This window comes from Elaeis guineensis, chromosome 13, assembly GCF_000442705.2.
Source record: "Elaeis guineensis isolate ETL-2024a chromosome 13, EG11, whole genome shotgun sequence".
In the NCBI taxonomy this organism is placed as follows: Eukaryota; Viridiplantae; Streptophyta; class Magnoliopsida; order Arecales; family Arecaceae; genus Elaeis; species Elaeis guineensis.
Window position 1 is genome coordinate 236,118 of NC_026005.2, and position 25,912 is coordinate 262,029.

Below are 25,912 nucleotides of genomic sequence, written 5' to 3' on the forward strand. Positions count from 1 at the left end.
CTGTCCAAAATCAAGGTCCAAACACAAAATCGGGTCGGTTGGGGCAACGCAGCTCTGAACGACCCGACTCAGTTGCCCTTCCATAAGAAAAATGGAGAGACATGCGTAGGGAGAATCAAAGGAGAACGCTAAAATGATACTAAATTTTGACACGAAGAAGTTGTTTAGCCGAGTCGTAACTCTGTCACTGGTCTACCCCAACAATACAAAAGAGACATGTCAGCATGATCTCTTTCGCCGTTAGATCCTGCGTCACCGAATCATTTCTGGACTGCGCTCCGAAGAAAAGAGCCAATCATCATCCTCTTACCCTCTCTTGCGCCGTCTCCTAAACCCCCACCCCCCACTTCCCCTTCTTCTCCTCCTTCCCTCTCCACTTCTGTCGTCTTCCTTGACGCCTGCGACGGAGAGCGAGAGAGAGAGAGAGAGAGAGGGGGAGGGGGGAGAGAGAGCGCGAGCGAGATGGTGATGTGGGTGTTCGGCTACGGCTCTCTCATATGGAAGACAGGCTTCCACTACGACGAGAGGGTTGTTGGCTTCATCCGAGGATACCGCAGAGTCTTCTACCAAGGCATTCGTTTCTTGACTCGCTTCGTCATCTCTTTGTCTATTTCTTATGATCGACTCCGGTATTTGATTTGGTGGGATGTGTGTGGGCAGGCAGCACGGATCACCGTGGGACCCCTGATTTTCCCGGGAGAACCGTCACGCTGCAGGCCTTCCCCGGAGAACTCTGCGTACGATCCCTTTTGTCCTCACAAAAAATACCTCATGTCTTTTATTAATGTTTTGCTTAAGTATTCCTGTTCTTCTGTAGTTGAAAATGATGATTTGGTTATCGATATTTGTTTTGGATGGACAGCATAATCTTTTAGGACTTTATAATGGCTCTTGCAGTGATTGAGTTTATTTCTTTTCCATTTTGCTTTCATTATTATAAATATGATAACCGTGAGAATGTATTTGTTAAACTTTAAAGAGAAAATGAAAAATAATGAGATATGATTCAGGTTCATAATAATCTGGTTAATGCTGCTTTTGTCTCGTTATAGTTCAAGTTGATATGTTTTGCTTAATCGAGATTTGTTTGTTTTTGTTCCAATCTTCTCTGGATGCACCCCCATAAGGTGGCAACAATTCTTTCTTCCCTTAGGTCATCTATTCTACTATTCTATTATGAAATCTAAGGCACATATACATACATATATATATACATACATATATATATATACATACATATATATATATACATACATATATATATATACATACATATATATATATATATATATATATATATATATATATATATATATATATATATATATATATATTAGACACCAGAAGGAAATACAATGTCTAGATTACCAACAGACTCCTAAGGAATTGAGCAATGAGGAGGTATGGAAGCAGGTGGAGGGATTCTAAGGATCAAAGTGAGAGGCCATCAAGGGTTCCATCATGGTGTTTCCTGGAAGGACAAGGCTATCTTTGGATGAGATTGGAAAGCGGCCATAATGTTTCCAGTGACTATCTTCTCCTTGAGGATGGGAGGTTGTGGTTGGAAGGCCCGTAGTGAGCAGAGGAGGAAATCAGGGAAGAAGTCATTCCTATAGGCGTGTCATCATTATATGGAGATCACATAGGAAGGGGGTAGGAGATAGTGAGGAGACTTCATTGGTGAGCTCCATTAGTCAAGTGGTACCATCAGGTCCTTGACTAAAATGGAGATGCTTCCAATGTGGGGAGTTTAGCCTTTTTGAGAAGCCTCATTAGAGGGGCACGAGATGTTTCAGATGCAAAAAGGGGGCCATAGGTAATCCTCTTTCCAGTAAGGTATTCCCATGATTCATGTGCTGGGGAGTGGTTTAAAGAGAATGTGATGAAGAGTTGATGGCAAGCTTTGTTGGTGAGACAATGGGATGATTTGTCTTCCCCTTGGAGACAACCTGAAGAAGATGCTTTCAATGCAGGGATTTCAGCCACCGTCCTGCTCTTGTTGGATTAGGCAATGATGCAAAGGGAGATGTCATCAGTAGTCTTCTTGCCCGGTGAGGAAGATGGAAGGCCTGGTTGTTGTGGAATGAGCGAATGGGTGATAGAGATTTTGGCTAGGATCTCTTTCTTTGATGCTAGAGTAAGGGATTATTGGCACTTGTGGTTAGCAGAGGTCGCCTAGGTCAATTGGGGAAATCCATCGGAGAAGGAGGCGATGGATGAGTTGGAGAATACCTGGAAATGGAGATGGAGATAGATCACCAAAAGATATGATAGATACTCTTTCCTAGTGGACTTCCTTATTGATGCAGATAGAGGAGGTTGACTGCCAAGGATGGGTAGATTTCAATGATCTCGCATAATCCTTCAAGCAGTGGTCTCCTTGGGATGTTGCTGTTGCTAGGGCCTTTGTTTCCCAAGTTTGGATCAATTGCATGCCTTCCCCTCCATTTTCGGTCTTGTGGGGAGTTTGAATGGGTTAAGGCTGGCTTTGGTAAGTTCATTGACCTGGATAAGAGAACATGAGAGAGGTCCATGTGGTCAGAGGCTAGTGGTGCGGACACCAGAGCCATCAAAAATCGGCAACATGATTTAAGTTCGATTTGGATCGAAGAAGCATCATTAAATTGATTCTACTTCAGTTATTTATTTTCAGTCAATAAATTTTAATACATTTGGCTTTGGGTCCATAGGGCCATACTTGGATTTGTCCACGTCACCTTTGGAGCCACCACTCTCCACATGCCAAGAGAAGAAATATGCATGCCAGCATGTGCCGTGCTCATGCCAAGTTGTGTCAAGCATCAAGCACCCACATGGAGTTCCATTTCTTCCTTAGAATTCCTTAAGAGTTCTTGGCTACTTACTTATTTTGTTGAAGGTTGATTTCTTTCCTATGGTAGATTATAATGCTTTACTTTTTTGTGGAGAGTTGATTTCTTCCTTGTAAAGATAAGAGATTCTTAAACAAACAGGACCCTTAGAGTCCTATATAAATCCTTGTATCTTTCATGAAAAAAGACAATGAATGATTTTACAAACTCCACAAATACTTGTGTCAATTGCTCCGAGAGGGAGAGGGTGTGAGACCCAAAATCGCCCCACAAGGGGAGGGTGTGAGGCCCACTTTCTATCCTATTCCTTCTACTTAAGATTCAGTGTTCCTACGACTTTGATCGACTCCACCATCTACCCACGCAAGCCTATTCCGTCAAGAGAAGATCTGTCTCCTCCAGAATTTTCATCTGTCGTGCTGAGAGGAGTGATTTCTTATTCTACAGATCATATGCTGTCAAGGACCTTCGTTCCTTAACAGTTGATCTTTGATTTTTTTTTAATCCGATGTTGGTAAAGACCTAGTTCTTTATCGATGGATCTGTTTGGTTAAAAGATTAAGAGCCCTAATCAGAGTAGTTTCTTAACTACCACGATTCGGATTCTTATCATCTTCTTGGATTTTCTCACGGGTTTAATGTTTTATTTTCTCTCATTCCATTCTTATTTCTTTTTTTGTATTTACTCGTGAGCATGTTTAATTTCTGCTATCTGTTTATGAAATTTTCTATTGCTAATTGTTTACTGATCTCTCGAATGGCATTCGTCTGTATCATTTAGATTGATCTCGCTTTAGTCTCGTATCAATCAATCACGTCTCCTGAGCAGAGTATAGGCAACTATACTGTCTGTCCTGGGAATAATGAGCCCCTGGCCGGACGTGATTTATTATTGATGAACAGAAGAGAGCTTGATTATTAGGATTGATTTTCTTTTTAGGATTGTCCCGCATCAGCTAGGCTAAGGTTGGAGGTGTATGTTAAGAGGATTCCTGAGAGGGCAAGTTTGGAGATTTAAGATTCTCTATTCCTGGTGGAGATTAGAATGGAAAGGGGCTCTATGGATCTCGAGAATGAGGGACAAGGGCATTGGCAAGGTCTCTGATTTAAGAGGCTGAGATCTAGGGTAGATTGTGTAAGGACCCTAGTGTAGACCTCTATCGAAGGATGGCTTTTAAGTGTAGAGGAGGTTTAGGAAGGGGAGATGAGGGGAAGGCAGTGGTCCTTGACAAAACTATGGAAGCATTTGGAGTCTTCAGGGGGTGTAGCATAGTGCATCTACCGAGTATTCTTGGATCTAGTACCCAGAAGGTTGAATGGTTGTTTTTGTTTGAGCATGGTGGAGATTGTATGCTGGAGATTAGCCAATCATTGAGGGCCTCAGAGGCTTAAGTGATGTCCCTAGCTTATACACCTCTAGGTGTGATGTGCTATCTTTTGGAGGGCATCTAGGAGGGATAAGGTTTAGAAGGATAGGGAATACGTGCAACAGACATGAGGGTGATGGTTTAGGAGCAGTGAAGACTAGAAAGAAGTTTCTTCAAATTTTGAAATGAGGGATTTGCTATGAGAGAGTGAAGCTAGGGATCAAATTAAGGTGAGTATTTGAGGGTTTCACAAGCAAGGGGTGGTGGAGGATATGCGGCAAGGGAATTCTCCCTTGTTTCTCCATGGGAAGGAGATGGAGAGTAGAGAGGTGCCCAACCCCTTAGTAGAGGAAGTTGATGGCCTGCTAGCGCATGGTGGTGTCAAGTATAGTGAGATTACCAAGGAGGTGGTGGGAGATATTGTAACATCAATGGCAATGAAGGAGCCCTTTATGGATCTATTAGAAGGGATGAGGCATGGGTCAATATCAAGGCACAAGAGCTCTTGTTAGCCCCAACTATGTCTATTAAGCTATGACTGGGTATTTAGGTAGGATAAGAATTATTCTTGGAGGAGGAAACATGATAGAAGATCTACGCTTGGTTCATTATTGAATGTCTAGATACTCTTTGAGTCCCAAGATGACATGGTTGACCCTTAGGCACTTTCCTAGGTGAGGGGAGGATAAGGCTTAAGCCCACCTCAAGGCTAAAAATAGGTCATGCTTATTGCCTCGGATGCCCTTGCTGAGGTAGAAGGGAGAAAGCTGCCAATGTTACTTAGAATGAGTAATTGTTAGGCTAGGAAGAAAGGTAAATTCATGCTGCAAGCAAAGAAACAGTCTTAGGAATAGGCCCTAGTGAAACGATATGGTTGACTCAGACTTGCAGCAAGGTATCGGGTCAATCTCACAATCCCTCCCACAGATCAAGTGATATCTTAACTCCCTTGATCAAGGTTTACAATCTCGATACTGATTCTGTACTCATATTATCTTAGTACTTGGTAGAGTTTTCATATCATGTATGGGTTGGTATGGTATGATACAGTATGCCTACTACACATAGGCACAGAGGGGTATAGCATACCATGCCCTTGATTGGAAGCTTTTAGTAGAGAGATGTTTGGCGTAGAGGCTGATTGGAAGCTTTCAATGGATTGCTCGAGACTCTATGGGGAATAACAAATATTGAACTACCTGGAATAGATGGAGATGCCTTTCTTAATGAAAGAACTGAAGTCAGCAATGTTCCATCTTGGGGTGGAGAAAGCACCTAGCCCAAGTGGTTTCTTAGTAATGTTCTATCAAAGAAATTGAAAGGCTGTCAAGATGAATCTTTACAAGATGGCTTCAGAATTCCAGGAGGATGAAACAACCATTAAAACATGGAATTCTGTGACAGTGGTGCTTATTCCGGAGAACGAAGGGGCTTGTCATGTAGGGAAGTACAGGCCTATTAGCTTGTTGAAGGGATGTTCAAAATTCTCACCAAGATGTTGGCTAACAATTTGAAGAAGGTGATTGACAACTTGTTTGAGGATGCTTAGAGTGCTTTTGTGCCGGTTGGTACATCATGAATTCTTTTGCCAAAGTGGAGGAGGTCCTGGCTAACTATAGGAGAAGGGGGAAGAAGCATGTTTTGCTTAAAATTTATTTTGAAAAAGCATACGATCAGCTTGATTGGAGCTTCATAGTTGAGGTCTTAAAAGCTAGAGGTATTAATGAGAGATGAATCTCACGGAATCCTGGTACCATGTATTCTACAAAAGCTTCTATTTTGGTGAATGGTTAGTTGTGTCACAACATTTAATATCGGGGGGTGGGGTTTGTGCCAAGGAGATCTTTGTCACTACTAATCTTTGTGCTTACTGCGGAATGCTTATCTGGTGAAGGAGCTAGGGCTATTAAAGGATTGGGTGATCAGTTGATGGCTTTAGGTATACTCATTTTATAATGCACTGGCGATACCCTTCTTTTCTGTCATGATAAGGGGGAGGTTGTTACTATTTTGAAGGCTTCTTAGGACTGAAGGAAAATTTCTCCAAAGCTGCATTCGTCTAAGTTGGGGCTTGGACTGAGATGGGTGGGCACCTGGCTTGGTTGATGAAATATACTTTTTAATTCCTCCTTTTGAAGTATCTTGTGTTGTCATTGATGGATAGGCAACTTTGGAAAGTAGAATGGCTCCAGGTGTGGACCAATAGTTGACAAGATGGTAGAGTCAGTTGCTCTCATATGGGGGATGATTGGTCCTTCTGCAGGCGGTCCAAGGACTAATGCTGATCTATTTCATGTCCTTCCTTTTACTGGAGTGGTTTATCTCACTATTAAAGGCTATGCATAGAGATTTCTTTTGGAGGGCTGCATAGATGAATTGACATTCTATGTAGCTGGTAGCTTGGGGCTAGTTTTGTAGATCAAGAGAACAAAAAATATTGGGGTCCTAAATCTCAGGGACTGCAAGAGACGCCGCTTGGTAGGTGGCTTTGGAGGATAGGAAGGCTGGAGCAACTACCATGGACATAGGTCATCAGGGGATCTTGTTATATAGGGCCTTTCAATTGCATACCTCTGCAAAGCTGCCACCCTTCTGGAAAAGGGTACTAAAGGTTGCGCCAGTCTTCTCTAAAGGATTGCAGAGGCTTGATTTTGGCATGACAGGTGGGTGGGGCAGTTCTTCTTGATAGACTATTTCCATCTCTATAAGCTTGCTTGGTGCAAGGATGGCAAGGTCCCTGAATTCTCCAAGATGATGGAGAATAGTGTCTTGGGTGCCTACATTCAACAGGGTCTTGGGCACTGTTCGCCGAACTGTCCCGAATCGAATAGTTCAGGTCATGTCAAACTGTTTGGCAGAAAATCGGTCCGGTTCCGACGCACAAAATGGAACAGTCTTTGTCGCGGAAGGAGGGAGAAGAAAGAGGAAGAGAGAGAGAGGGGGGAGAGAAGGAGAGAGAGAGGAAGAGAGGGCCTCCAGTGGCCGTCGGACACTCGTTAAGGACCTCCCCCCTCTCTCCTTCCCTCCCTCCGCTCTTACTGAGCTTAACAAGAGCTTGGACGGCCTCCGACAGCCGCCAGAGACCCTCTTTTCCTCTCCTTCTTTTCCCTCCCCCGCTGAAGGTCCTCTCTTCCTCTCCCTTTCCTTCTCCTTCTCTCCCCCCTCTCTCTATTCCTCTCTTTTTTCTTTCTCCCCCACTCCCCTTCTCTGCCCTATCGGTTCGGCTCGACACGGACTAGTATGGACCCATACCGCATTGTACTGTCGGCCAGCCGACATGGGATCCAATTCTGGTTCAGGCAGCGGTCCTTAGTCTTGGGTGAAGAACAATTGAAGGACATGTCTCAATTGTTTGAGGTGCTTTAAGATTTTGAACCAGATCTATATAAACCATTGCTAATTTGGAGGTGGAATACTTTGGTGTTTTTTTTCATGAAGAGCTTTTATAGATTTTTGAATCATGGTGGTGTGTTGTGCCCGGTGGCAAATTGTGCATGGACTTGGCTCCCACTCTTAAAGGTCAAAATTTTCAGATGGTTTCTCATCAAGAATCAAATTTTAATCACCTAGAATTTGAGGAAGTGAGGGTGGACTTTGTGTTTTGTGTCAAGCTGCTCTGCAGATCGTGCAACACCGATTCTTAAGGTGTCCCTTTTTCTGATCATTATTATGGATGCATCTAAAGCATAGGCTTAATATTTACGAATGGCCTGGTTTTGTGCGATCCCTGTGGACAACATGGCAAGCCAAAAGACTGCGGTGCTAGACTCGAGAGATTAGGGATTTCACTGTTTTGACCTTGGCATAGACGGTTTGGCTTTGCAAGATGTTTCAGTAAAAAGAAAGGAATGCTATGCAGGTTCCGCATTCCATGAATAACTTCATTAAACCTTGGACAGGAAAACCTTGGAGTGAGTGGAAGAGAGCAAAGAAAAGGAGGGAAAGAATTTCAAGGGTACAAGATCATGGATAGCAGGAATTGAATTCTGTTTTAGTGCGTATCTTGGTGTTTGTGCTGTGGTGTGCAGTTTTAAGAGATCTCTGTTAGGGGGAAAATGATGGATCTTTATTATGTTTCGCTATGTGCAGGTATCTGGAACCTATCTGGGATTCGGTCCTTGTAACTAGAAACAAAGTTGGGGCTTGGGGTGGCCTTTTCTCTCCTCCCCTGTTCTTTTTGTCATTTCATATTTATTGAAAAGTGGGGTGGATTGATCCACCATTTTGCTCAAAAAAGATTAACAGAGTCCTAATCTGAATGGGATCCTCATTCGCATCATGCTCTTTGATAGAAGTGGTGGGAAAATAAATTGGTCTTAGGGTTTAGGCTTGAGCTGCTAGGTACTCAAGCTGGGCCCAGTTCTGAGGCCATTTTGGTATGTGGAACTCCTTTACCAGGGTTGGTAGATGCTGATAAATGTCACCCTACCTTTTGTTTTGGTCAAGGTTGGGGAGTGTGCCTTGTCCATGAATCTCTGTTTTCAGACATCTAAACCAAATTCAAGCTCAGTCCTTATGACCATAGGACTTTTCAGCTTTCTCTAACTTGTGAGTTGAATACTAGGTTCCTATAAACTTACCTGATACTGACTCTAAAGTAGCCCTAAGCTGAATATCATTCTTACAGGAAAGAAAAAAGGCAGTCAAAGCCCACTGGAACCATATTATGGTAGATGCTTGAAAATAGTCATCTTATCTAGCTGCATTTTCTTTCCTTAGCATGTTGCACTGATGTAACATTTGATATATTTGAATCAAGTTTCTGAGAAATGCATTTCTCGCACAACTTATCATTATCATTAAGTAATTGTGTTGGAAAACAGATTCATTTTGGCTATATCATAGAATGAGAATAAGAAAGATTGTTGAAGTTACTAAAAGATACAGAGATACCACTTGAAAGACACTGCAGGCTAGTTTGTTTGGCAGTTACCAACTGTTCACTGTTGATTTCTTTAGTGCTTAGAAATCTGTTTCCTTTTTCAGGGGCTTTTACTAACCCTCCTATCACACTTTTTGCTTAAACATTGTTTTCTGCATTTATTTCTTGTAGTAGTATTTTATCTTCTATGATTTGGTCACCTACTGGGTCAAGCTGCACTCTTCTGGTCTCAACTCACAAGCTTTAACCCACAAGCCCCTACTGTCATGTTCTTTTACACTTTAATCAATGCCATCATTTGCTAAATAAAAAATATGCAATCTTTTAGAATGTTTAGTATCTTGTGCAGTGATAACGAGTCTTTGCTATGCTGCATGTGTATATGTAGAGTTAGCTGCCATGTGCAGTCACTTATGCAAACATCAAACCTATATATGTGTACAAGTACAAAAACATTCATATGGATTTAATTTTCGAAGAGACATTTAGTTCGTATATTTATGAAAAAATTATAGGAACATCCTCTCAACTTTAGCTCAATTTTATTTACATCCTTATACTTTAAAAGTGTCAAACTAACCCTTCTAGTTATTGATATGTTCCAATGTGGTCCAACTGTTCATTTTACTAATAAATAGTGTTAGCTTTCTCTCTCAATGGACGAAAATGTCCTTTGCTTATGGGTGGGCTTGAAAAAAAAAGAGGATGAGAAGTAGTTAAGGAGGAAGGGGAGGGAAGAAGGGCCGAATGGGTTCGAGGAGAATGAGAACAATGAGGAGAAAAAATGGAGAGGAAGGAGAGAGAGAGAAGATGGGTTGCTAGCGAAAAGGGGCGGAGGTAGAGGGGCTGCCGTGAAAGAGGAGGGGATTAATTGAAGAGGAAGAAAGGAGGAAGGAAATGAAGATAAGGATATTTTTGTCATTATATAAAATTCTGCTAACAAAAATAGACGGCTGGATTACATTGGAATATATTGATAACTAAAAGGATTAGTTTGATACTTTTAAAATAAAGGAGTGTAAGTAAAATTGGATTAAAGTTGAGGAGGTGTTTCTGTAATTTTTTTTATATTTATTTCAGTTTATTATATTAGTTTTAGTGATGGAATGCTAAACCAGCCCGAACTGGATGGTTTGGGGCTTGTTGAACCATATTGGCAGCCACTCGACGTGGTTCAGCCGTTTGATTTGAAATGCCAGTGAAAAAGGAGCAAGAAAGAAGGAAAGAGAGAGAAAGGAGGAGAGGGAAAGGCCGATCCACGAGAGGAGATTAGAGAGAGATCGAGAGAGGGGGAGGGAGAGAAATGGAGAGAGAAGGTGGCAGGAAGGCTGTCGGGTGGCCGTCGTGGCTGTCTGATGGCCGAAATCAACCTGGTATATATCGTGAGTTCAAAATAGGGGTGATCCATCCTTGTTCATTGTTTTTTTTAATGCAATGCACCGTGAAGTTGACAATGTATTTGCCAGCTTCACTTAAGCAAATTTATTACTGGCTTCATTGTGCATCACGTAAAAAGAAAAGGATGATGAACTGGGATGAGCCGCCCCTGTTTCAAATATGCGGTGTCCGCAGGGTCGATTTTGGCCATCCGGCGGCCGTCCCGCGACCTTCCTACCACCTTCCCCTCCCTCCATTTCTCTCCCTTTCCTCCTCTCTCTCTCTATCTCTTTCTCTAATCTCCTCTCATGGAGGACTGTGGAGTCTCGGAATTCTCAATGGCCCTTCGGGGGCCTCCACGGCCCTATGGTGGCCACTACTAGTGTCTCCTACGGCCTTCCCTTCCTCCCCTCCCTCTCCCTTCCTTCCCTCCCTCTTTCTCCCCAATTCTCTCTCATTTTCTTGTTAGTTCGGGCCCGGTGGTCCAATATGGGGACGTACCGACTTATACAGCCGGCTGGCCAGCACAGGGTTTGGTTCCAAGTCGGTGAATCTTGATTCTAGTTAATTGCTGCACTACACTAACATAAAAATTTTCTTTTGCTTTCATGATTTTAGTGGGGAGTCGCATACAAAATATCTGGACAGGAAGATCAGAAGAAGGCATTAGAAGTGAGACTGTTTCCAATGTTTATCATCATTTTAATGGAACATCTGTCAACCTAATTTACTTTGAGGTGCTTTGCATGCATATGCTCTTACATCTTATAGTAACTCATTTCCTCAATTTGCATATAAATCATCTGAAACCAAATAAAATTCTGGACAAGGTGGATGTTTTGCCTTGTTGAGTTTTCACTCATTGCTCAATATGAATTGAAGTGATATTTTCTTTTTTATATGAACCAATGTGTAATAAATTTTATAGAGACATTACAGCATCATGCTACATCTTAATTGATGCATTTCATGAACTTCTCCAAGATGCTTAATCCTAATTTTTGGTATAATGCAATCCATTTACATACATATTCTACGATGTTTTCTATGCTCTCTATTCAATTCACGTGAATGAGATGTATGGATCTGGTGGTGAGGTAATCAAAGATGATCTTTGTAGGTGTTAGGATGACAACTTCAAAGCCCAGGTTATGTTATTTCTGAATGCTGGATTGTGGTCATGCAATTAGATGAAGATTTTGCGAGATTCGGTTTCTGCTTTCAAACTGTAAATCTTGGATGCATCTTCCTCTTTCAGGCATTTAAGTGTCTCTGTTCATCAGAAACTGTTGGATACTTTTTCAGCTCTTTTTTCCTATCATCACTGTTTTTTTTTCTTTTGCTTCTTTGTTATTTTAATGGGATAGGTAGGGTTCAGCGAGACTCTGGAACAGCAAGAGGATCTTTGTACAAAGTCTAAAAGAAACTTGTCTAAGGTTGTTGAAAGAAATCTTGTTTTCTTGTTTATTTGTCTCATTAAGATGCTGGAAGATCTTTTGATGTCGAAATATTTGGTCATTAATTGGTATTGGCAGCTGGGTTTCATGTATTTTCTTCTGGTCTCTAGAGGGTGTTAAGTAAAAACCATTTTTTTGCCTTTGCCCAGCAAATATGGATATAATAAGAGAGGATGTGGTTGCTCTTCTACCGTCGAAACATTAAAAACATGGCTTTGAAAAATATCATTCTATGGTGGCTTTACTAATACAATTGGAAATTAGAATGAAAACTTTGGGTGGCAGGGAGGTGTTGAATTTGTGCTGAAAATTCAAAGGAGGAAGAAAAATATCAATGCAATCAATTGTGGCCAGGTAGAAGCTCTACTGCGGTATGTACGATGGGAGGGGCAAATGATAATTGGAAGAGGAACTGGAGTGAATCACTCTCTTCCAAGGCTGAAAACACCACCTTGGCGATCATTCTAAGGATGTAGCTTTCACACACTCACTTGCAAACCCTAAGAATTAATCAAAATGGAGAAGATAGATAATAGAGAAAATGCAAGAATGATTCCAACAAAAGAATTCTCATTAATCAATAATTTAAGGATCTCAAGTATGATTACAAGAGAAGCCTCATTGTGGGTATCATAAGAAGTACAAGAGGGCTTTTTTCTTCAACTTTCCAATGTAGGATTCTAAGTGCTATTCTAAGTCGAAGAACCTTAACTACTAACATTCTTAACAACATCAAAAGTTCTTAAAAAAAAAGTATACAGAAATCAAAACTTCCTAGAATTAACTAAAATCAAATTTTGCTAATTGAGATAGGAAAATAACTAGTTATCAAAAACTAATTATGTCTTGAGAATGGTGCATGCGGGACCCACCACCAAGTGGTGGGCACCTGTGACCTTATGTGGCTAGGACTCGTCATCCATGTGCTATCACATGCATCCTAGGTGCCTCCGACATCAGCTTTACTGAATGCTAGGACCTTCGCTGTTGAATTTGGTATGATTGCAAAGTGATACAAGCTTTAATGTGCACAAGTGGTTGGAATGTGAACTTAGCCATATGGTTTTTCATCAACATAAGTGTAATGATCCAACCCAAATGATTGCAAAAGCCCAACTCCTTGGCACGAATCTCAAAGCAAGTATGTAAAAGGTTAAAAAAACTCACATGCTGAGCATGTGAGGTGGAAGAGGACTCCTGATGGAAGTCCACCTCTTCTTCCGATTCTGATGGATAGGAGCTGGAACTCCATTTTTCCCTTAATAGATACCTAAGATTGGCTATAAAAGATAAGCCCTTCCATTTGTTATAAATTGAGATTATTAGTAATTCATGAAAATTTGAGGTTGTAATGGATTTTAAGGCCTTACATGATATCTAGGGCATTGCTCTAGGATTCATGTGGCCGGGTCACGTGGTCGATCCGGTTGCTCTGTTTGGAGGACCATAAACAAACTTTAGAAATTTCAATTGGAGAGCAATTATATAGTTAAAGTGTTCATATCTAATAGTGGTGGAAAGTATAAATCAAATATGTGAAAACGTAATTTAAGCACGACAAGGTATTTGATAGCACTTCATAGCTGTTATGAAGTGCTTTCCTTTGTCTTCATTAGATGCCTTCATTTCCCAGTCTCTTCCATTCAATGATAGATTGGCTAGCGATCCACCATAGTTGCAAGCCAACGCCAGCTTTTATCATCAACCTCCTTGAAAGTCTCCTTTTATTGGTTCCTATATCTTCTTTGTGGAATCCTTCTTGATGTGAACTTTGAGCAGGAATATATCATGGCACTCAGCAGATAACCACCACATATGAAATTGTCCTTCCATTTCTTTTGCTGCTATATATCTTCAAGAAAAGGGAATTATGTGATTAGAGATTCTTTAGTGATATGAATTTATAAAAGTTCATTTATTCCTAACATGAACAATGGTTTCCACTACCATGTGAGATACACAAAGTTTGTCATTTTGTCCAATTCAACAATGTTATAAGTGTTGCATTTAACAATGTCCATTGTGAAGTGGTATTTGTATTTTAAATTTCTTGGATGTTGTTTGTAGAGCTGGCCAAATTCTCTTATATCAACTAGTAACCCACACAAGTTTTATTCCAAAAACTAGTCTTACAAGACAAATAGGAGTTTGAATATGTTTTGCAATGTATGTGTAACAATATGTTCTTTAGGATAGTCAGTCACCTTCATTGTGCATAATTTCTTGGTGAGATTCTATCTCTAGAATATTTTTTAGCCATTTCATGGTCCAAAATTCAGAAAAATATGACGATGATAGAATTAGATTCTAATTTTTTTTTAATTAAATTGAGAACTAGACCAATATTTTCTAGTTAGAATATGCAGAACTGGATTATACTAACATTAACTAAGGTGGTGGAATGCATCTTGCTACCTATCCACACTTAGTCATGATTTTTGATCAAGAGGGTTCGAATATATGGCTTAAAGTAGGTTGATGGACTAAGGTTCAATTAAGTCCAATGGTGCCGATTTGTAAAGTGGAATTAAGAACGAGCCTTTCATGAGTAGCTTGTGTTCAGCTCGATGTTTAGCATGATTTTTTCTCATTTGATTAAGGCTAAAAGATGGGTGGCTTAGTGCACGAGGCTCTTGCCCTTGCAGGGCCTTTGGAGGGTTAGACAAAGTTCTGGTCAAGTTTCATTGAATCAATAAATCAAGCTGAACACATGAGCAAATTTTTGACAAATAAACAACCCAAAGACGAGCTATGGTCAGCTTGGTCATGTAGTTATATTTCAATAAATAAATAATAGATTAAATAATGAATGCTTATATGATTTATTTATTATTTATAAGTTGATTAAGTTTTAAGATAATTTTTATATAAGGTGAATATGAGTTTTTAGATTGTGACATAGCACATAGATCACTTAGGCTATGCTTAGAATGCCATAACTCGATAACCCCTTATTGTCAATATAGAGAACCGACTTTCAATATTCGCAATCTTAGTATTGGATTCCATACCAATACCATGCCGGTACAGTGTTGATGCGCTTGGTATAGGGGTCAGTGTGTTGCATCGAGATATGGTATGCCTCCCTTATCGAGTCTCTATTTGGTATCAGTATGGCATGCTATGCTCAGAAGCACGGTATAGTGTTAGATTGTGATCTAAAACTTAGATCACTTAGGCTATAGATAGAATGCCTAACTCGATAACCTCTTATTGTCAATCTAGAGTGCCAATCCCTCTCTCCATCTCCTTTTTGTCCTTCCAAATGTAAACCCTAACATTCAACACATACTCATTCTTTCAGTGCTATAACCCAAAAATTTTTATCTTTTAACCTTCCAATTTGCCGTCACTTGCCTTCTTCCTATATGGTCCATGACATAAAACGGACCAAAGTTATCTTCATTTTTAGTGACAAGTTGGTGAGTCTGTCGTTTTTGAAAGAAATGTGAAGGTTGGTCATGGGCTTAAACTTGAAGATGTGCAGCTTGGTAGAGCATTTGCCAAAATGAAAAGGTTCATTTCAGTAGCGATATGCTTTGGCTTGGGAGGATGCGAGTTACCCAACTGCTAAAAGAAGGGGTTCTGTTGAGTCAAAGATTTCATCTTAAATACCAAGTCTGTCTACTCTGGGTCATCTATCTCGATTCATGATAAGATGTTATCTATTGAACTAAAGGGAGACTCTCCAGATGTCTTAGGTTGTGTTTCTTTCTTTATTATGGTTTTCTACCCCCGGCGCAACAGCCCCATAAAGGGCTTTATTGTTGTTTCTTTTGATTTTGTTTCAAGCTCCAACATCAAGGTATCTTTTGTAGTGAAGACTGAGTGATTGATCTTGTTATGGCTAAGCCATAGCTTATCTGATGTGGGTTTGGGTGCTCATGCTCCTTTCTTGCCTGCTTCAGATGTTAATTGAAGTAATAAAGATTAAGCACTCTAGTTGGGACTTTATGATGATCCTACTAGCAGAGTTTCCTATGTGCTCATTTAACCTATACTTGAAAAAGATGGGAATTCCAACCCATTGTCGTTGATGAAAACTGCTGCTAACTAGTGGGACCAACCTACATGGTAGAGCTTGAAATCATTTGTTCTCCAAAGCCCTACTATAGTTCTATGCTAAGGCAAAGGACTCTTCTTTCTACTATGTAATATCTTGAATCAAAACTTAGAAGTGGTGAAGTGGCTGAAATCTGCAACTAAGATGATGAAGATGATTGAAACCGTGCCATTGATTTCGACATTTTGGCCAAGACCTTGATCTAGACTGTTGATCGACACCTGGCTGTATTCCCATTGCTTTTAAATCCTTCTTTATTTTCTAGCAAAAAGCCAAGGTGAACCGAGCGGGAGCTATCTTTGTCATCCACTGAGCTTGAACTATCTTTGTAATCAATTGAGCTTGAGCTATCTTTATAACAGGTGAGCAGAGCTTGAGCTTGGCTATGCTAGCTCATAAAGAGCTTGATCTGAGCTCTAGCTTACCCTAGATTTTCTTGAGCCGGACTAAAGATGAGGTCAGTTCTCTCAAGTTCAGCTCATTTAACTTATAGTTGAGCAAGAATGCTTTTGAGAACATTTGGCCCCAAATGTGTCCTAATGAAAACACATGATGACCCTCTCGAAATATATTCCACACCATTGAAATGTCTAGCAACTAAAACTCATTTATGTCGGAGGCCCTTAGCTTTTGATCAGGTTGACATGTAATGGAAGGTTGCAACATAGCTGGTGAGTAAAAGCATATCATAGGTTATATGGGAGAAGGGTGAGTAAGCAGCCCACCTAGCCTCCTTATGAATGCCCTGAAGTCCTTATCTTATATCAAGTTCTTCATTTCTTTACTAAAAATCTTTAATTAGAAAATACATGTAGGCTAAACTCTATCAATGGTGGAAAAGGTTTAATTAATAATGTTTCTTCTCTTTTCCCTTCTATGCATGATTACAAAGGTTGTGGGATCACTGGAATTATGTAACCATTCAAATTACATTTGGTTCAAAAAAAAAAAAAAGAAAAAAAAGAAAAGAAAAGAGCTATGCCCAGCCTTTTGAAAGGTGTGCTCTCTGGTTTGGTTAAATGAGGTATAGCTTAACAAATACCTTCATGGTTTTGAGTCCAACATGAGTTGGCACTCAAGGATGTCTAAGTCTCTCTCCTAACCTTGAATGTTTTGAAACCTAGAGGGGTTGGATCTGAAAGAGAGTTATGCTGCTCAACATGATTTTGGATGGTGGTGCAAGAGGAAGAAGATAAAAGAGGACTGATGAAGAGAGCTGTAGTTGTAGATGGTCTCTTTTCAGGTTTGCATTACTGGATTCTTTTCCTGGGTGAAAACAACTAACACACCTTTTTATTTGTAGGTGCCTGTCTACGCAGCTGTCATGCAGTATATTTTGAGCCTGGTTGTTTTTTTTTCCTTTTTTCTTCTTTTTTTTGGGTGAAAGAGCTCTAGGTTTAGATAGGTTTTCTTAAGGTTCCTCTCAATGATATAAGCCTTAAACCAAACAGTGAAGATTTTGGCCTTAAATCCTGGTCCAATCTTTTTTGATGACTTGCTTGATTGAACCAGGCTTGACTTAGACTGAGTCAAACTATACTCAATCCAGATCTTGCAAAATCCAGGTTGAGCGAGACCTAAACCACTCCTGAACTAGCATTTGGGCACTCAGGTCGAGGCCAGTTAAGATCTATAATAAAAGGCTTAATTATTTTTCAAGTAAAGTTATCCAAAGAACTGACCATGACCTTATGGTTGGAAACAAGGTCTATGCCATAGAATCATGCAGTTTGTGGTTTGATCTATGCAGTACAAAACTTAAAATACTTGATTATGGAACAGTCAACGGCAAGTTAATTCTGCTCCAGTATGTTGGAAATTTCTTGCTACCATCATTTAGTTTTACAAAAGAAAAACAAAGGTGGGGGGCACACAAATCTTAAAGTGTGTACTATGAATTGCGGAAAAGTTGTCCTTGGTTTTTGGAGATGCATAGGGAAATGATGTAACACTTTCACGTGTAATTGTACTTGAAGTGTTTTTGGAATTGCTTGCTACCATTATTGCCTTAAATAATTCTCATTTTTAAGATCAAGTCAGAATTGCACAGAACATATTTCTAGGCTTTAGGAGAGAGGATTATGAACTTTTATGGTTAGTATATCAAAAACAGTTATGTTGTGTGCAAAAATTTAACCATTTACACAATATGTTGATTTATTTTGCAGTACCTTGAAGTAAGGGAAAAGCAATACGACTCAAAGGTTTATCTTGATTTCTTTACTGTAAGTCCTGCATACTATCACAACTTTCCTTGTTTCAATGTTATCTTCTACAAAATGGGGATGCAAAATGGTTTCAGGACCCGGATTCTATGACTCCAGCTATCAATGGTGTAATGGTGTAAGTGGCAAACTAATAAAAAAATATACTAATTAATTTTCTTTAGTGGTGAACACTACCTAATGCTTGTGACCAACTAGATACATGGCTTCACCAGACACAAGGACCAATAAGAATTACTTGGGACCAGCACCTTTGGAAGAAATGGCCAAGTACAAAATTTTCATCCTAAATTTGCAAGATCATACTTGCTTAACTTGTGATAGGAATTCATGTGCATTTCTTTATTGTTATACAGACAAATCATCCATGCTGAAGGACCATCCGGACCCAACAGGGACTATATTTTCCATCTTGAAAATGCATTGAACCAATTGGGTGAGTTCATTTCAGACTGCTGTGGTTGGTATATGTTGATGTTTATATTTTCATTTTATTTTTTGGTACAACTATATTTTTCCTTGTTACTTTGTGTAGGATGTGACGACTTGCATGTCAGAGATGTTGCTAATGCTGTCCGGAAAATTCTCTTAGAGATGAAAACTGGTTTATAATTTGGATTTGTGGCATCATACCTCCAATATTGCTTTTGAATTTGAGCACAATAGAATGCTTATCATCCCATGCACTTGATTATTTATTTCTGCAACTTCAGCTTGGGTCAGTGTTGTAGTCTACTGTACCCGACTTTGTGGTTGCAAAGGATCGTATTTTTATCCTTTTTTAAACTTGTTAAATGCCATCAGCAAGAGGAACATTAGATAGTTATACAGGTAAAATGCTTTTCTGTGAATGTTAACCTTATTATTCTCTTGATTCTTGTGATTTGAGAGCGTCTCAAATTAACTGAGTAATTTTTTGGGCCTTTACGACAAGAAAGAGTTATTAAGTGGACTTTATTTTGAGTACCCTAAGCAAACTCTGGTCATTCTTTTGCTGATTTCTTAAAAACATCTCAACTTTTAATTCTGCTGCTAGGTAGCATAGACTTGTAAATTCATTTCTTTTAGATTCCTTCAACTAATATATAGGTGGAAATGAAAAGTTTTGATGACACAAGCCGATTCTTTAATGGAATATACTGAAAATCAAGTGCAGGTGCCTTGCATTTCGGTGAAGGGCCCAATGTACGCAACGGAATTCATGTTTGAGCAAATTCCGTTTTCTCTTCTAGATAAGTTTTTTATCATGGTCGTGATCTGGGCTGTGTCAGTATTGGGCACCTCTGGAAACAAACTTTTTGAACCTAAATATCCTGGCCGGCATAGAGAAATCTAAAAATATTGGCTGATGCAATAAAGACATCGGCTTATATTTTCAATCATCTCTTTATCATTTTTAAATAGTTTTTAAATAGTAAATTTTGACAACCGTATGATATTGTTACCAGTTTTGGATTTATCCTGGCGGTCAAGATTTCGATGTCCCTCTCAAGGTATCGACCAAGATATTGAGAAATCTTGGTTTCTTTGATAATTGAATACTATTTTTTTTTGTGAAAATTTACTTTTTTCCAGAGAAACAGATTTCAAATCATTTGTGTTGGCTCCCTCCCTCCCACCAAGATTTTCGTTATGTCAGCCTTAGTAAACTCGTTTTTGAAAGGCATTTTACATGTAATGGAAAAAAAATCATGGGGACTGGGCACCTAACGAAAAAAATATTTTTGCTAATGGAGCTGTTAGTCTTGTAATTTTTAAAAAATTGACATCCGCTTCTCGGTTTCAGAATGTGTTTATTATTAGAGCATAGACATAGATAGATAATACATGATATACCTAAAGATCGGTTGCCCATCATGGTGCTGGTTATCCAATGATAGCTCGACATGTATACTTGATAGAAGGTGATGGAGTAATTGCTCAGTCTCTACTACTCGATCTTCTACGATCGTGTTGGGGGGAGTTTCAGAGTCTTTTATCTGTAAGATGATAAGAAGTCAATTTTTTTGCTGCTCAACTTCCCCCACTACTTAGTGAGATCTATAATTCAAATAACTTTAGAACATATAAGCGGTTATTTCTTAACAGTCAGAGTATGTTTCCACAATCACGGCTCTCTAACAAAAGGCACACATTCTCGAAGATAACAGATATCCATCTTCATTTATAAAACTCTAGTCTTTGGGATCTTTCAGATACGTAAATACTTATTTTGCATACATTCTTCCAGAGATTGATTCTATACAAATTGGATTTGTTTCCTCCATAGAATTTTGAGATCTTCCAACTCCATATCTGATCTCCGCATGGCATCATCTGAGCTTTCACTCTATATTCCTTTACTCTAGTTTTCCACACTTCAGACTTGATTTTATTATCAAACTCTACCCAAAAGCTTAGATCTCTTCTGTTTGCTTTCGTGGGAAATTAACTTAGGTATCAAAGGGTCTACCATCCAAAAATCCCCCGACATGAAGACTTTCTAATAGTTTTATAGGATTTGCTTAAAGGATCAACTGAGGATCCGACACCATCATCACATCTGGAGGTCATGACTAGCTGTTCTGTGACCGTCTCTCTCCCGATTCCAGCTCGACTTCGCAACGGTAATAGATCAGTGCTAGAGGAAGGATCCTGACTCATATATGAGATCTTGAGTTTTTCTCTCTCCATCATTCGAGTATGAAGAATAAGAAGACTATGGTGACATCCTTCGTCATTTTTTTGGAGGTGACTGTTGATAAGTGGTATATTTTTACATTTATTGTAGGTATTTTTAATAATTTATAGTGCTAACATTTTCTTAAAAATCTTAATTTCATAAATTTATTAATTTTTTTAAAAAATAAGTGATTTTAAAAAAAATATAAAATTAGATATATTTATAAAAAAATAAATATTAATTTAATTGAGTAATTTAAACATCAAAATGAAAAGAAATTTTTGAAGAATTTAATGCATATTTTTTCTAATTTTTCAGGTGAAAATCGTAGCGAAAACGAAGCTAAAATACCCTAAAAAATAAAAAAAATAATCTTCGATGTACGGTGGACCCGCCGCTCGGTCCACAGAGCTAGGGCGCGGTCTACAGGCAGCGGAAGCTTTTTTGCGCCATCCAACGGCTGAGATTTAATCTGAAGATCGATCCAACGGCTGCTGTTCGTTGTCGGTTTATAAGAGAATTTTTTGCACAATCGAACAGCCAAAAATGAATCCATAATGAGATCCGACGGCTGAGGATGCTCCCGACTGAGAATAAGAGATTATCAGTATGATCCGACGGTCCAGAACCAATCCCAGACGTGATCAGAAGGCTGTGGTTCGATCCGACTTTGATAAAGATTAAAACTATGGATTTTGGGCAGATCTGGGCGGTTCAAGCTCCATCCGACGGCCAGAAATATTTCTAAGGGGATTAATATAATTTCTAAGGGTTTTAGGACTCTTTTTTCTATCAAAAAATTATGAAAAATTTATCTATAAATAGGAGGTCCGGGAATAAGCTTTGTAAGCAAAAAAATTGAGTAGAAAGTGTAGAAAAAAATAAAAAAAAAATTAAATAACTTTAGGGACCCAAAGAAAAGAAGGAGAAAAGCTGGTTCGCTCTACGGAGTACGATGCAAGATGGAGAGATCATCAATCATCTTCCCGATGAGGTTTGACTGATCAACTTTAGATCTTTATTACAGTTTTATTTTTATTTTATTTATTATTTCTTTTAAATTTTTTATACTTAAATTTTAATTTCAATTAATGCATAATTTATTTTCCTGCACTTTAAATTTCTATCTTTTATTTTTTGCACGTAGATGCTAGGATCTAATTAGTAGATCTTAGTACCAATTTATTTTTATACTTTTTAAATTTTTATTATTTATTTTTATTACAAGTAGATACTAGGATCTAGTTAGTAGATCTTAGTATCTGATTTATTTTTCATACTTTTAATTTTTATTTTCTGACTTAAATTGCTTTCTCCAAAATTTTATGTTTTTTTGTAAAATCAAAGATTTCAAATCAAAATCCTGCCTTCTCTGTCGATTCGACCCGACTCACTACTTTCTACATATTTTTATTTTTTATTGAAGTCGAATTTGATTGATAATCACGGTGTCCTAACGACAGCATCTTGACCCTATCAAATTTTTGGCACCGTTGCCGGGTATAGCACCAATTTTAATGTTTGATTTTTTTGATTTTTTTTATAAATTTAACTTACTAATTTTTTTTATTTTTTTATCTTTATGCAGAAAAAAATCAAAAATTCAAAAAAAAAAAGATAGAAAGCTTCAAATTTTGCTTGGTGAGATCAATCTTAACCCTAACCCTAACTATTTTTTTTAGTATTAATTATTATTTTTTTTAATTAACCTAAAATTCATCCACATAAACCTAATAAAAATTGCATGACAAGAGTAGAAACTTAATTTTTAGGAGCATTTATCATTGTAGATTTATTTTTGGTGATCGTTGGAGACAAGGTAAGCTTTCAAGTTTTATTAGTTTCATACATCTAATTTAGTTGCATAAAATCCTTTGTTTGAAATTGGTTGTGCATATTTATCTCAAATCAATTTAAGGGCAACACCCATAACAAGATAAGATAGAGATTTCATCACCCTCCCTTGGCCCAAAAACAACCAACCAGCATCCCACATTAACTCTAGCCTAACTAAAATCAAGTAGACATTGGCCCCTAGTATTAATTGAGTTCAGTTCTGAGTATTGTAGTCAAGTTAAGTACAAAGTAAGTTCGGATTCACTCCTGAAACTGGTGTCTAAGGCTAGAGGTTATAAAGGCTCAGCCTAAGTGGATTTGTGGTTATTTAATTGGTTTCGTTAGCTTACCTGGTCAATTCAATTGGTGTCTAAGGCAAGCAACGGGGGGACCCCTATGATCCCACTTCTTACTTGGCTAGTTGAAAGAAGTGAGAACAAATCTAATTTGCATTTAAGCTAAGCCACTCTATATCGAACTGTTAGGTCTAAGAAACCCATAGGTATCTAGGTTTAATTGTTTGCTAACTTGATTATAATTAACACTAAACCACAACTAATTCTTTTCACCTTACGTATCTAGGTCTAGGACTCTTTCTTTCTTCTCTCTCCTTTTTCTCTTAAAAAAAAAAAATGAAACAAAAACAAAACTTGAATCATACATTAGGATTTACACTGGTATATGCTAGGTAGAAGATCTCTCTATCCTGATCTAGTTGAACCCAATCCTGAGATTGAACGGTTGATTCATATTAAACTTGAAAATCAGATGGTTGGAGATCCTAGAGAACCACCTAGGCAGATAAAGAAATATTTTATTCCTTCCACCTATAACCCATCAACTTGTATCCACTTACCTGATATCCCTGCAAGCCACTATGAGATCAAGTCGACCACAATCCAGATGCTTCCGTCTTGCTATGAGAATACTAATGAAGATCCTTACAAGCATTTAGATGAGTTCTTAGAAATTTATTCCACGGTGAAAATTTAAAATTTTACTGATGATGTACTTGGATTGACCTTATTCTTCTTCTCACTTAAAGATAAAACCAAGTACTGGCTTGGCACAATAGGGAGACCAATCCAAACTTGGGCTGAAATACAGCATGAGTTTCTTAAGAAATTCTATCCCATAGGTTGAACCAATACCATGAGATGAGCCATTATTGGATTTGCTCAGCTTTCAGGAGAACAAATTCATGAATCATAGGAGAGACTTAAGAAATTTCTTAGAAAATGCCCACACCATGGTCTATCTAAATGGCAAATTGTTCAAGCTTTTTATGAGGGTTTAGGTGACCAATATAGACAGATAGTAGATGCATCTTGTGGGGATGCATTCATGAGTAAAAGTGAGGATGAAGACTACACTTTATTTAAAACTTTGAGTAAAAGTTCAATCAATCATGCTTCATTATCCTCCTACGAAAGATCAATCCCTCACTAAAAGCGAGTAGAAATTTTTGAGATCAAGCAAACAGACTCTAGTCCTAAGGTCAATCTGAACCTAATATCCCAAAGATTAGATAAAGTCGACCTTCTTGTCCAAAAATTTGATCAGTTTCTAGTATTAGGTCAACAATCTCCTGCACAATACACACCACCTCCCAATTATCAGGAGATTTGTTCCATCTGTACTAATCCAGCCCATCATGTTAGTGAATGTCCTACGACTGCACAGTTTTCACCTTTTATCCAAGAATAAGTTCAAGCTGCTCAAGGTTACTCTAATCCTATCGATGATCCATTCTTAAATGTATATAACCAAGATTGGAGGAACCATCCTAATTTTTTTTGGAGATCCCACAGACTCAGGCTCAGACTCAAATTCTTCCTTTGCAAAACTTTCAGAATAGACCCCAATACCAAAATTATGCCTATAATAGTGGTCAGCCTAGTCAGCCTACTCAACCATTCTATTACAATCAGCCGTCATACCCATCTCCTCAACAGACTAATCTAGCTGATGATAGATTGAACCAACTTCAATAAATGATTATGACCCAACAGCAATCCCTCATCAGGCTAGAAGTACAAATAAGTCAATTAGCTGAGTCTACCATGAGGTGAGAACCAGGTCAACTCCCAAGCCAACCAGTACCAAATCCTAGGAACAATCCATCCACTCATCAACCACCTGGATCTAGTCATCAATCTAATGTCCCATCTAAGAATCCTCAATTTGAAAATGCCAAAGCAATTACTGAACTTAAAAGTGATAGGATTTTTAAGGACCCATATCAAGTCCAGATGAGTGAGGCTAGTACTGATGCTAGCCAAAAAGAAAATTTAGAAGAGGAGATTAGTACTGAGACTAGCCTAATAGAAGAACCTGAGCCCAGTACTGATATTGATCTAAGTGATAAAGAGAAGAGAGCGAATGAGCTATCTAAGATATATTCACCAAAAGTCCTATTTTCTTCAACCCTAGAAGCTGGTTCTTCCACTTTAAAATCACCTCCTCCAGAACTGAAATTGCCCTTGGTCACATCTGAGTACACATGTTTAAAATCAACTGACATCCTTTCAGCACCCATTACTTCAAACTTAACTTCTAACCTAAAAACTCAATTCATGAGCATTTTAGAAGAACAAATAGGAAAAATTCTCGATAAACAAGAGTCTATGAATGGGTTTGTGAACTATCTTTCTAAAATTAAGAATGAGGATGTGAACTACTTTCTAAAGATTCATAATAAAATATTAAAATTTATTATAGACCATCTTCTTGAGATTGGCAATCCAAAATCATTAGAATTTATCAATCCAATATTTGACACGGGATAGGTGAGAGAATCAGTATGGTCTAGCTGAAGACGGTAAACTTAGCGCTTTCTGGGAGGCAACCCAGTTTTTAAATTTTAAATTTTTGTTTTTATCTTTGCTTTTTTTGTATTTTATTTAGGATAATCGAGTCTTGCTTTGTGTCTTTTGTAGGGATCTGAAAATAATCTTGGTTAAATTGGGGGGAGAATCAGTTTTGAAAAGACTTATGGATCATGTGACATCTTTCTTTTTCTTTCTCTTTGCATGCACCCTTCATTTTTTCTACTCCATTGAGGACAATATTGATTAAGTTATGGGGGGAGAATAAAAAATTTTTTTAAGTCCTCAAGTAAGTTAGTATTTAGTATTTAAGTATCTGATTATACTTAAGAATCAAGTTAAACCAAGCATTTTTAAAAAAAAATTGATGTACAGATCAGAGAG

General features: G+C 38.4%; 1 protein-coding gene and 1 non-coding gene across 5 annotated transcripts; one reads left to right on the forward strand and one right to left on the reverse strand.

Annotated features, from left to right (window-relative positions):
* Positions 1–298: 298 nt before the first annotated feature.
* Positions 299–19,053, forward strand: LOC105060924 (gamma-glutamylcyclotransferase 2-3). 4 transcript variants are annotated; one of them, XM_029260661.2, is made up of 8 exons: positions 300–571; positions 661–737; positions 11,076–11,129; positions 18,146–18,181; positions 18,280–18,320; positions 18,401–18,472; positions 18,559–18,638; positions 18,738–19,053. In XM_029260661.2, the coding sequence occupies exons 1-8, from the start codon at positions 463–465 to the stop codon at positions 18,812–18,814; spliced, it is 546 nt and encodes a 181-aa protein (XP_029116494.2). In that variant the 5' UTR covers positions 300–462; the 3' UTR covers positions 18,815–19,053. The 4 variants fall into 4 exon arrangements, with proteins under 4 accessions (XP_029116495.2, XP_029116494.2, XP_010943110.2 ...); XM_010944803.4 differs by having other exon boundaries at positions 302–571; positions 18,146–18,202; XM_029260662.2 differs by lacking the exon at positions 11,076–11,129 and having other exon boundaries at positions 299–571.
* A 4,794-nt stretch (positions 19,054–23,847) lies between these two features.
* Positions 23,848–23,956, reverse strand: LOC140853540 (small nucleolar RNA R71). The gene has a single exon (XR_012136610.1). It is a non-coding gene; the product is annotated as a small nucleolar RNA R71 (small nucleolar RNA).
* Between the last annotated feature and the right edge of the window lie 1,956 nt (positions 23,957–25,912).

What these genes read in the sequence shown, in the direction of transcription:
- LOC105060924 (XM_010944803.4), top strand. Translation starts at nt 463, where the DNA reads ATGGTGATGTGGGTGTTCGGCTACGGCTCTCTCATATGGAAGACAGGC. An exon ending in CCTTCCCCGGAGAACTCTGC is followed by an intron (nt 738 to 11,075) that starts GTACGATCCCTT and finishes TCATGATTTTAG; the next exon opens with TGGGGAGTCGCATACAAAAT. An exon ending in TTTATCTTGATTTCTTTACT is followed by an intron (nt 18,203 to 18,279) that starts GTAAGTCCTGCA and finishes AAATGGTTTCAG; the next exon opens with GACCCGGATTCTATGACTCC.